The sequence below is a fragment of the Hippoglossus hippoglossus genome, chromosome 1, assembly GCF_009819705.1.
Source record: "Hippoglossus hippoglossus isolate fHipHip1 chromosome 1, fHipHip1.pri, whole genome shotgun sequence".
Taxonomy (NCBI): domain Eukaryota; kingdom Metazoa; phylum Chordata; class Actinopteri; order Pleuronectiformes; family Pleuronectidae; genus Hippoglossus; species Hippoglossus hippoglossus.
This window is the reverse complement of record NC_047151.1, coordinates 30,504,858-30,517,357: the sequence shown is the minus strand read 5'-3', so window position 1 is coordinate 30,517,357 and position 12,500 is coordinate 30,504,858. Positions and strand designations below refer to the sequence as shown.

The 12,500-nt window shown below is 41.5% G+C and overlaps 2 protein-coding genes and 1 long non-coding RNA gene across 5 annotated transcripts in view; 1 reads left to right on the top strand and 2 right to left on the bottom strand.

The window, feature by feature from the left end:
* LOC117764260 overlaps nucleotides 1-3,909 on the bottom strand; it is a 5,075-nt gene extending 1,166 nt beyond the window's left edge. For both annotated transcript variants that reach the window (XM_034589901.1, XM_034589911.1), the window contains exons 1-3: nucleotides 3,641-3,909; nucleotides 565-680; nucleotides 1-329 (exon numbers count right to left, since the gene is read on the bottom strand). The exon at nucleotides 1-329 is cut by the window's left edge. In XM_034589901.1, coding sequence (XP_034445792.1) covers nucleotides 1-329; nucleotides 565-680 — 445 coding nt within the window. In that variant the 5' untranslated portion in view covers nucleotides 3,641-3,909. The remainder of the gene's footprint in view (nucleotides 330-564; nucleotides 681-3,640) is intronic.
* A 753-nt stretch (nucleotides 3,910-4,662) lies between these two features.
* Nucleotides 4,663-8,589, top strand: LOC117771152 (general transcription factor II-I repeat domain-containing protein 2-like). Its single transcript, XM_034601273.1, is given in 5 exon segments — nucleotides 4,663-4,747; nucleotides 6,791-6,912; nucleotides 7,180-7,507; nucleotides 7,510-8,416; nucleotides 8,418-8,589. Coding segments are annotated over 5 exon segments (1,614 nt in total).
* Nucleotides 8,590-9,419: 830 nt separating this feature from the next.
* On the bottom strand, nucleotides 9,420-11,553 carry LOC117764775. Of its 2 annotated transcripts, XR_004614439.1 has the most exons (5): nucleotides 11,488-11,553; nucleotides 11,184-11,268; nucleotides 10,995-11,052; nucleotides 10,251-10,339; nucleotides 9,421-9,910 (listed from the first exon to the last, which is right to left on the bottom strand). It is a non-coding gene; the product is annotated as an uncharacterized LOC117764775 (long non-coding RNA). The 2 variants fall into 2 exon arrangements; XR_004614438.1 differs by having other exon boundaries at nucleotides 9,420-10,339.
* Between the last annotated feature and the right edge of the window lie 947 nt (nucleotides 11,554-12,500).

Here is a 12,500-nt window from a genome sequence, read left to right as displayed (position 1 = left end):
TTTCAACACATGGGGAGGCAAAAACATAGAAAAGCAACAAATCGTGATCATTGAATTGAGGATTGTTGACCAACTGGTCCCAGTTGTCCACAACGCGTGACTCTGCATGATCAGCACCATTTTCCCCCGTCAGATTCGTGGCTGCAACCATCCTGCTGCCAACGTACACTTCACCCTTGTTGATCTTGTTCTTCACGTCGTCAGCAGGGTCACTTTTGAGGACTTCCTGGATGATTCGGTCAGTGTCCTGGTTCTGGTTCTTGTCCTGGTCCTGGTTCTGGTTCAGCGGGATACTCACGGCCAGACTGAACATACCATTAAAACGGTACCTGCAAAAAGGGTGAAATGAGGTCAACAGGTTAAACATGTATGTTACCATGTACACAACACAGTGACCTGTAGGTCGTGTCCCAGCAATGACCATCGACTGTAAATAAAGATGGACGACATGTCAGCCCCCATGCTGAAGCTCTTTATCGCCCCCTGGTGACTGCCTGTACTACAGGTCATAAACATCATTGTCCATGTAAACATCGTCAGGTCAGGATTCAGAAGTTGACTCACTTGCTCAAGAGTTCGTTTACCAGCGAGGCAAGTTTGTTCTGGTCCACAGCAAAACTGTGTTCAGTCGACAGGAGGAAGAGCAGCAGCAGAACCGTGATCCGGCTCCGGGCGGCCATCTGAACCCAGATCAGGTTTATTAACATGGTATCTGAACCCAGATCAGGTTTATTAAAAGTATCTGAACCCAGATCAGGTTTATTAAAAGTATCTGAACCCAGATCAGGTTTATTAACATGATATCTGAACCCAGATCAGGTTTATTAACATGGTATCTGAACCCAGATCAGGTTTATTAAAAGTATCTGAACCCAGATCAGGTTTATTAAAAGTATCTGAACCCAGATCAGGTTTATTAACATGGTATCTGAACCCAGATCAGGTTTATTAACATGGTATCTGAACCCAGATCAGGTTTATTAACATGGTATCTGAACTCAGATCAGGTTTATTAACATGGTATCTGAACCCAGATCAGGTTTATTAACATGGTATCTGAACCCAGATCAGGTTTATTAAAAGTATCTGAACCCAGATCAGGTTTATTAAAAGTATCTGAACCCAGATCAGGTTTATTAACATGATATCTGAACCCAGATCAGGTTTATTAACATGGTATCTGAACCCAGATCAGGTTTATTAACATGGTATCTGAACTCAGATCAGGTTTATTAACATGGTATCTGAACCCAGATCAGGTTTATTAACATGGTATCTGAACCCAGATCAGGTTTATTAACATGGTATCTGAACCCAGATCAGGTTTATTAACATGGTATCTGAACTCAGATCAGGTTTATTAACATGGTATCTGAACCCAGATCAGGTTTATTAACATGGTATCTGAACCCAGATCAGGTTTATTAACATGGTATCTGAACCCAGATCAGGTTTATTAACATGGTATCTGAACCCAGATCAGGTTTATTAACATGGTATCTGAACTCAGATCAGGTTTATTAACATGGTATCTGAACCCAGATCAGGTTTATTAACATGGTATCTGAACTCAGATCAGGTTTATTAACATGGTATCTGAACCCAGATCAGGTTTATTAAAAGTATCTGAACCCAGATCAGGTTTATTAAAAGTATCTGAACCCAGATCAGGTTTATTAACATGATATCTGAACCCAGATCAGGTTTATTAACATGGTATCTGAACCCAGATCAGGTTTATTAACATGGTATCTGAACTCAGATCAGGTTTATTAACATGGTATCTGAACCCAGATCAGGTTTATTAACATGGTATCTGAACCCAGATCAGGTTTATTAACATGGTATCTGAACCCAGATCAGGTTTATTAACATGGTATCTGAACTCAGATCAGGTTTATTAACATGGTATCTGAACCCAGATCAGGTTTATTAACATGGTATCTGAACTCAGATCAGGTTTATTAACATGGTATCTGAACCCAGATCAGGTTTATTAACATGGTATCTGAACCCAGATCAGGTTTATTAACATGGTATCTGAACTCAGATCAGGTTTATTAACATGGTATCTGAACCCAGATCAGGTTTATTAACATGGTATCTGAACTCAGATCAGGTTTATTAACATGGTATCTGAACCCAGATCAGGTTTATTAACATGGTATCTGAACCCAGATCAGGTTTATTAACATGGTATCTGAACCCAGATCAGGTTTATTAACATGGTATCTGAACTCAGATCAGGTTTATTAACATGGTATCTGAACTCAGATCAGGTTTATTAACATGGTATCTGAACTCAGATCAGGTTTATTAACATGGTATCTGAACCCAGATCAGGTTTATTAACATGGTATCTGAACCAGATCAGGTTTATTAACATGGTATCTGAACCCAGATCAGGTTTATTAACATGGTATCTGAACCCAGATCAGGTTTATTAACATGGTATCTGAACCCAGATCAGGTTTATTAACATGGTATCTGAACCCAGATCAGGTTTATTAACATGGTATCTGAACCCAGATCAGGTTTATTAACATGGTATCTGAACCCAGATCAGGTTTATTAACATGGTATCTGAACTCTGATCAGGTTTATTAACATGGTATCTGAACTCAGATCAGGTTTATTAACATGGTATCTGAACCCAGATCAGGTTTATTAACATGGTATCTGAACCCAGATCAGGTTTATTAACATGGTATCTGAACTCAGATCAGGTTTATTAACATGGTATTTGAACTCAGATCAGGTTTATTAACATGGTATCTGAACCCAGATCAGGTTTATTAACATGGTATCTGAACTCAGATCAGGACTTTTTCATAGATTTCAAATTAAATATCTTCTAATTTATGGATTCAGATGATAAATAATCATATTCAGTGGACGGATCTTTCCAATAACTGATATTTGTAAGTTAGAGCAGATCCACATGTGGTTTCAATGGAGACACTTTGATGCATCGTGTAAACAGTTTTCACCTCAAAAAAAAAATCTCAAAACCTAATTGTGGTTTGTGTGAAACTATAGATTTGTCTTGTTATAAAGAAAGTGTGTTATAGAGAATAATACAGTACGTACAGTTTGTATATACGATGTATGGAACTGGAATAGCTCAATGGTTTCTCCACATCAGAGTAAGATGGACGATCTCTGACTACAACTGCAGCTCCACCCATTCACCCATTAGCCAATAAGAGTCTTCAGACGTATTCCTCCTTTATGTCGCCGATATGAAAACGTACTTTACACAATAAACAATAAGCATCTTATCTGAAAGGGTTTTTCTTAATTCAAGTTCTATATATTTGGTTGTATATGTGTTTTCTTTTTATTTAGTTATTTAAAGTTAATTGTTAAACTGTAAAAAATAAATAATCAAACCTCAGTTTTTTTTACTCCCTAATATCGGCATCAGCCCCAAACATCGTGTGATCAGGGCTGTATAGAATAAATACAGTTCATAGTAATTGTAGCTTTGGCTGCTCTTTGCTTCCATACTTCAGACCTGGCTTCTGAAAAAACATTCATCAAAATCAAACCTTTGACAATGTGTCAGATAAGAGACGCCACTCAAGGCTCAATATAACTGAAGTTTCCTTTCGAGTGAAATGAGCTGAAGTGTATTTACCTCCTTTGTTGGAGAAGCTGTCAGACGTTGCTGTTGAGTTCTCTTCAGACGGACGAGTCAGTGAACGATGTCAGAAGGAGAGAAGATTGTTAGACCTCGACCAGGAGTCGCCCTCAGATCGGTGCTGTGACCTTATTTGAACATATTCCTCACAAATACGGAAGAAGATCACAAACATTTAGCAGTTTGAAATCAGGAACTTCAGATACTATGGGAGGTCTTTTCTTGTCTTTCACACGTCTCTTGTTTTGTGTTGTCACTTCATGAAGCTGTGAACGATTTCAGATACAAAGGTATTTACAAGATGAGCGAGAGAAGGAAGGAGAGCAGCTGAGCACTGAGGGGCCTCGTCCCATTACTGAATCAATTAGAAGAATTAACCCTGGAGCTGAAATGAACAGTTCATTAATGACAGAAGAACTGAGAAAACCAAATGTTCTTTTATAGTCAAATCGGTTTCAGGTCAATCAAATTGAAACAAATCGACTTTGCTGAAGTGATGAGAACATGAGAAGGAAAAGAAAAACAAGTCTGTTGAAACCAGTTTTGGACCAAGTTCAAATCTGAATGCTGAGAATTATGTTTCTGTGGTAAACAGATCGATCAAAGCTTCCCCTTTCTTCTGTCTCCATCGAGGATCTGCACGTCAGAGTGAGACGACGGTTTCAACACGATGAACGCTCTGATGTGCAGATTGAAGATGGAGATAAAGAAAAGGAGAAGGAACCTCGACACTTCTGCTGTGAGAACCAGAGCAGAGACGTGTTCACAGCACAAACATTCACTTTGACGTTTTCTGGTTAAAACATGAGCCGTGGAAGAAAGAAGTTAGTTTAGAAAATAAAGAGTCAGAAAGTGATGCTTAGATTCCAGCTTTGAGTCGAGCTGCAGGTTTATACTTTCGTCAAGTCAACGTCGGAGTTGGTTGCTCCTTCCTGGTTGGTTCTCCCACGCCTCAACGCTGTGAACTCTGGGTAATTCCCTTTTGCAAAGTCTTACGGAAACTGTGCATCAAGTCCACGATGTCCCAGCAGGACAAACCTGAGGCCTCACTGACGGACGAGTTCTTCAGGGCGGACGTTGGAACTGAGAACATCCAGGATACAGGCGCAGGAGTCAGTGTCAGCTGTCAATCATCACGTCTCAGCCCGTTCTTATATCATCAAATAACTGATGAAAACCAAACTGATCAGAAACACTTGAACAAACATCAGTGAGATAAGAACGACCTGAAATGACAGAAACATCTTCACAAACATTTATTAAACAGCTACTTTGATTTCTTTTTAGTTCCATGTCCCATCTGCTAACATGGAGGAGGGTTTGACCTACACTGCAGCTGGCCACCAGGGGGCGATCAGCTGTCATGTCCATCTTTACACATTTATCTATTATCTAAATTCATCTATTTACAATCAATGAACCGTAATAAAATTCTAAATAAGGTAATAGATTGAATTGCTCATTTGTTAGCTACACAGCTAACATGCTAATGGTGAACAGAGTAGACCTCATGTCATTGTCATGTGATGATGTCAGAATGTTCATGTGGTTAAACTCACAGCTTAAACAGACGGAGCCTGTCGGTCAGTAAAGTTCATTTGTTTGCTTCTCAAAACTCTGTTTCCCAACCTGGGCTTCACTATCGGGAGCCGACATCACGTCAAAGTGTCAGAAAACAATTCAAACGTTACTTACACTCTCAGGTCTTACGATCATTTCTCTTCCTGTTCGTCTCCGCTGCAGAAACCAACCTGAAAGAATCCACTTCAACACAGGAAAGAAAAAGCCTCACAGCTCCAGACGAGTTTCAGGTCACAATTCTTCTTATTAAAACCGTTTTATTCATTTATTCTCTATTAAAATAAAATCAGGAGAATCAGAACACAGCAGAAGAAGCCAAAATAAACAATAGATTATGGAATGTACTTCAGTAAAGAAAATAAAAGCTCCAGCTGGTCCAACATGGCGGCTTTATTTCAACCACAGTCAAATAAAGCACTGCTTTTATATACTCATATATATATAAAGATATTTATATATATATATTTATATAGTTTTCATATACACCTTCTGTGATAATCTGTTCTGTCTGTTTTTATTTGTATTCACTTCCTGTTTTATTTTGATGTCCCGGTTCTTGTGTCTAGTTTTACTTCCTGTAGGTTTCCCCACATACCTGTACCTTGTTTGTAATTAAGCTCCCCCCCCCCCCCCCCCCTGTCAGACTGTCAGCGTCTCCTTCCTGTGCCCTCGAGCCTGAAGTTCCGTGTGTTTGCCTGGTTTTGGACTCTGCCTGGATTACAGACTTTGGATTTTGTGCCTTTTCCCTGAATGGACTTGGTTGCTTCTCTGACTGCCTCCCCGTGTATGACCTCTGGATTGTCAAAGTAAAGTTTTATTTTGAACTTTATTTTTTGTCTCCCGTGAGTCCCAGCTTCGTACAGAACCGTCACAGCTTCAGGCAATATAAAGATATTTATATATATATATTTATATAGTTTTCATATACACCTTCAGGCAATGACTAGAGAGGATTCTTTACAGAATCAAGTTTCTTGTGGTTCTCTTAATTTACAGGTAAACTTAATTTCTGGATAATGAAACCACAGAAAAATCAAGGCAACGTTTTCTTTTGCCTCGTTCATAAAGTACAAAACTGGCACAGAGGACGACCATTTTCATACACAGTAAAAATGCAATAAAATTAAATTACAAACAGAGGAGACAAAAGTCCTGTTTCTGTGGTAAACAGATCGATCAAAGCTTCCCCTTTCTTCTGTCTCCATCGAGGATCTGCACGTCAGAGTGAGACGACGGTTTCAACACGATGAACGCTCTGATGTGCAGATTGAAGATGGAGATAAAGAAAAGGAGAAGGAACCTCGACACTTCTGCTGTGAGAACCAGAGCAGAGACGTGTTCACAGCACAAACATTCACTTTGACGTTTTCTGGTTAAAACATGAGCCGTGGAAGAAAGAAGTTAGTTTAGAAAATAAAGAGTCAGAAAGTGATGCTTAGATTCCAGCTTTGAGTCGAGCTGCAGGTTTATACTTTCGTCAAGTCAACGTCGGAGTTGGTTGCTCCTTCCAGGTTGGTTCTCCCACGCCTCAACGCTGTGAACTCTGGGTAATTCCCTTTTGAAAAGTCTTACGGAAACTGTGCATCAAGTCCACGATGTCCCAGCAGGACAAACCTGAGGCCTCACTGACGGACGAGTTCTTCAGGGCGGACGTTGGAACTGAGAACATCCAGGATACAGGCGCAGGAGTCAGTGTCAGCTGTCAATCATCACGTCTCAGCCCGTTCTTATATCATCAAATAACTGATGAAAACCAAACTGATCAGAAACAGAGGAGACAAAAGTCCTGTAAACCTTTCCCGTTACAGCAAACCTCAAATAAAATCACTTTTCAAAACAAATTCAAATCAGTATAAAACACACACGCACACGCAGACACACACACACGCACAGACACACACACACACACACACACGCACAGACACACACACACACACGCACACACACACACACACACAGACGCCTTGTGCCCAGAAAAAAGGCAAGCATTTTTAAATGTGAGCCTAAGCCGAAACACCGTTGCTGACCGTGTGCGTCACCTTGCTGCCAATCTCCAACAACAGCTTGTGGGAAAGGGAAAAGATTTCATCGCATACTCCCTTGCTGCGGATGAGAGCACCGACACTTCTGATACTGCCCAGCTGTCAATTTTCATCCGTGGAGTGGACTCAAGCCTGTGCGTAACAGAAGAGTTTTTGGGATTACACCCAATGCATGGCAGAACTACGGGGAAGGATCTCTTTGAAGAGGTGTCCAGATGTGTAGATAAAATGGGGCTGCCGTGGAACTTGTGGGACTGACAACAGATGGAGCGCCTGCGATGTGCGGTCAAAAGAGTGGATTGGTGGGGAGGATCCGAGAAAAGATGAAGGAGGAAAACGTCACAAGTGAGTTGACAGCTTATCACTGCATCATACACCAGGAGTCGTTGTGTGGCAAAGCCTTGAAAATGGAACATGTGATGAGCATCATAACATTAGCGGTTAACTTTATCAGAGCCAAAGGTTTAAATCACCGCCAGTTCAAGTCTTTTCTGGAGGAGTTAAGTACAGAATATGGTGACTTGCCCTATCACACAGAGGTGCGATGGCTAAGCCAGGGAAAGGTGCTGGAAAGATGTTTCCAGTTGCGTGAGGAGATCTGTGAGTTCATGGAAAGCAAAGGGAAAGGCACAACAGAGCTCCGAAATAAAACGTTTCTGTGTGAAGTGGCGTTTCTGTGTGACATCACGAGCCACCTGAATGCGCGCAACCTGCAGCTTCAGGGGCGGGGCCGTGTCATCACTGACATGTACGCTACAGTGAGGGCTTTTAAAACCAAGCTGCGCCTGTGGGAGACGCAGATGCTGCAGGAAAACTTGAGCCATTTTCCGCACTGCCAAACAATGAAAGAGCAGGTCGCTGCCTTCCCAACTACACAGTTTGCTGAAAAACCCGGCATACTTGGTGCTGACTTCACACGGCGATTTGCCGATTTTGAAGCCCAAAAAAGCAGGTTTGAACTGCTCAGTAATCCATTTGCAGCTGACGTGGAAAACGCACCATCAAACCTCCAAATGGAGCTGATTGAGCTCCAATGTAGTGACACACTGAAGGCAAAATGTGAGTCTGTGGGCGCTGCAGAGTTTCCACGTTTCATCCCCGACACGATGCCCCAGCTGCGCTCCCAGGCTGCTCAAACACTCTCTATGTTTGTTCTCTTTGATGAAGATAAACAAAACTTCACACAGGACTCGTCTTACTGATGAGCACCTTCACTCAATCCTGAGGATTTCCTCAGCTCAGAGCCTGACCCCAGACATTGATGAACTTGTATCCAAGATGATTTTTGGCTGTTGTTTGCCTGTAGAAAATGTTTTCACTTGAAATTACTCTGGAAAAACTGCAGATAGAGCCATAAGCAATTAATGAAACTGATTTTATTACTTTTATTTTAATTTATTTATGTATTATTTATTATTTTTATTTCATTTATTTCATAATTAATGTTGTTTTATAGGCAATACTCTATAGGCCTTGTTAGTTCCAGGTTCAATATGTGCACTAAGGTTCTTTCAATAAGTTTTCAATAAACGTTGAACCCGTCTGGCCCTTGACTTGTAGCAAGTTTTTAATTTCGGCCCACTGTGTATTTGAGTTTGACACCCCTGCTGTACAGCATGTCCAGCAGGTCAGGTGGGGGGCCGGCGCTTGGAAACACCTGGGGGGTGTGGCCTCCGTGTCCGAGGTGCTGGTTTATAGAGACTAGTCTAATCTCACCACCTGATATTTAGAGTTTTTATTATATTTCAATATATTTGTTTGACAGGGAAGCTGTGCTCAAACAGGAATATAATATTCGTGTATTTAAAAGAGGGCACTTTCTCTGGAGGAAGGAAAAGGGCAGTGGCTCAAGCCCCCTTTGATGTCTATGTGTGCACATGCCAGCCTCCATCAATTCAATCGAGCTGCACCAGAGTTCAATCACTCACAGAAACCAGTCCTCTAAATAATCCTGACTGTTTTCATCAGTCTCACAATTATAAAGAAAGTGACACAAACAGGCTCCTGGCTCCGCCCCTTTATGAGGATTCATGCCCAAATTCAATGAGTTTGAGGAAAAATCAGTTTTTAGTTTTCTGGTGTAATTCTGATGAAAAACAAACAAACAAATAGATAAGGAGTGAAAACAAAAGACCAAAAACATTTTATTTAAGAAAGAATCATAACATCACGATACATAATAATTCATTATCCATGTAATAACCACATTAATATCATGTATAAGACACGAGATGAGTCACGTGGTGTTACCACAGCCTCAAAGGCTCATCACCAAGACGTCCAACATAGTTCAGAGGGTAACAGCAAAAAGAAAATCTATTTATTGCAGAAAAGACAACAACTTCAACAACAGGCCGGCAAAATGGACAAAAGAAGGAAACCCCAACACACCAACCCACAAAGGGTCGTAGGACCTGAGAATCTTCCTTCAACCTAAACCAACATCAGAACTAAAGCTCACAGAAATAAAGCTGCGGAAACTGGACGACTGGACCCATCAGAAAAGAAAAAGAAAAGACACAACACAACAATACTCTTGCTCTAAAGGTCATGCTGCACAAACTGCTGCTGCTGCAACCGGGGATGGAAAGAGAGATACTTCCTGTTTCCTCTCACATACTTTCATCAACCAATCACAGTGCACCTGAGGAGAAAAGAAAACAGGAAACCATGAGTAGAAAGGAAATGTGTGGGTGTTTTCCTCTTTATTCAAAAGCATGGTCTTTTAGTTTGAGAGCTGGACTTGCACGTTCAGATTTCGTGGTGTTTTTACTCAAAACCCTGCGCTTGCACTCACACAGCTCCTGCTGGTGCTTAGATTTGCTCTGCTTGTGCTCAAACTCTGCGCTTGCACTCAGATATTTTGTTGCTTGGACAGATTTCCTGTATTTAATAACTACACACTATGGTTTCTGTAAAACTCTCTTGTACGGATGTACTCTGAAGTCGTCCATCTTGGTTGTGTTTGTCACAGTGGCTCTGACCTGAGGCTTCACACCAGGTCTTCCTGCTCCTCTGTGTCTTCTGTCTGTGCTGCAGCAGCGACGTCGTCATACTCAGGACAGTTGTGTGACTGATGGGGGAGAGATGAGAAAATATTAAGCCTCACTGGACTTTATTCATGAAACCTGCATATAATCACAGTTCATTCAAAATAGTTTGAACGTAGTTGCGCCCCCTGTCCATTCGTTTGTTTGTTCATCAGCAGGATTACACAAAAACTGATAAACTGATTTCCACAAAACTTGGTGGAAGGATGGGACATGGGCCAAGAAAGAAGTGTCAATGTGACGTCACCCATTGGTTTGTGAGCTGCCATTTTGAATCCTCCATTTTTTACATGTTGTCCAGCGCCATCTTGGTTTTTTGAAACCAGAAGTAACCATATTTGGAGGAGAGGGGGTGGAGCCTGACTCAGGGCCCAAGGACACTGCCCGCCCACCTAAACCTGTGACCTGCACCCAGTACTAGCTGTCAATCACACGGTATCCATGCCCCAATGCCTGCGGTGCTTTATGGTCTGTTTGACTCTAAGTGGATCATTCACTTCACTTTCTAGACCCAGAGTCTACGTCCATTTTAATATACGGTCAATGGAAAGAACCTTTTACATTTTGGGGCAGATTCAGACAAAGTAGCTGATCCAAGAAATGTTTTATCTCTTTCTCTCACATTGTGAGATGAAAACAGTGATATGGAGTCATTCTTTTGGCCTCACTGTCTCTCACCTCTATCATCTCCACAGCTTCATTCGCTTCTGATTTCAAGCTCAGAGTTTTCTTCATCCTGGATCGAAAACCACAACAAACACAACATTTGACAAAATGAACTTCATAACACTGAAACTAGTGTTTGAAGACATTTGAAGAAGACAGTAAAAGAGCAGAGGGTGAACTGATGGATTTGTATTGTTTTACCTCGTCCACAGAGTCCAGACCAGCACTGGAACCAGCACGACCACCAGAGTCAGCCTGAGGATATTCATGATTATCACTGACTTCCCTGGACAACAGACAGGAGACATTAGCAGTGTGGTTAGACTGATGACTCAGTTTGCCAGGTGATGCTGTTGGTCAGTCAGTATTGTTCATGTGCAATATGATGGGCTTGATATACAGCTGTGACACATCTGGAAATCCTGAGTATTGATGGTTTAAGGTTCTGGTGCAATGAAAAGGGGGGGGGGGGTGTAGGCTGTAAAAGTCAGAGAGCTAAAATCACCTGCTCCAACAGTCAGATGTAAGGTGGCCTTACTACGTCCTCGTGTGTTCTGGACCTCACACTGATAATTTCCAGCATGTTCAGCTGTGATATTAGTGATGGTGAAGATTTGTCCTGATGCTTTTGGTGAGTCCTCGTCCTCCTTGTACCAGGTGTAGATAGCTGCTGGGTTAGCATCACTGCTGCAGGTCAGAGTCACTGAGCTGCCCTCCATGATCTCACCAGAGGGACTCACTGACACAGAGGGAGGCTTTGGAGCATCTGAAGGATAGTCTATATTAACACACAGGATGAGAATACAATCAAAACACTGTCTGTATTATTTGTTAAAGTTTAAATTGAAATAATTTCCACATTATTGTAGCTTCATGAGGAGGAGTAAACTCACCCAATGTAGGAGAAGAGAAACGCTCATGTCCTTCTATAGCACAGTGATAGCTGTCTTCAGCATTAACGTGTTGGAGGTGAAAGTATTTTTTTGTCCAACAAGTTCATTGTTATTGTACCAAACGTAGGAAAGATGATCAGGGAGCTGACACCTGCTGTGACAGGTCAGCTCTGTCCAGGTAGAATATGGATTGGCTGTTGATCTCCTCACATGTACCTGGAGCTGAGGGTCTGTGAACAAACATGTGATTTTATTTCAACATAAACACTAACATTTCAAACTGACTCTAATGTAAATGTTACCTGTGACAGACAGAGTGATTCCAGCTGAACCAGTTAAACTCCCAGTAGGTTGGTTTGTTGTGAACCTGAACTTGTACACAGCTGAGTCGCTCTCTCTCAGGTTAGAGATTCTCAGAGTGCACTTGTTGTTTCCACAGAGATACTCCACACGACCTGAATACTCCGGATCAGTCCTTAGATCAATGTGAATCCCATTACTCACTTGAATGAACCAGAAAGTTTCCTGAACTGTAGTATCATAGTAATTCAACCTGGATTGTTGTGTGTAGGTACAGTTAATGTCCACTGTTGATCCTCTGAAGGCACAGATCTCAGTAGAAGTG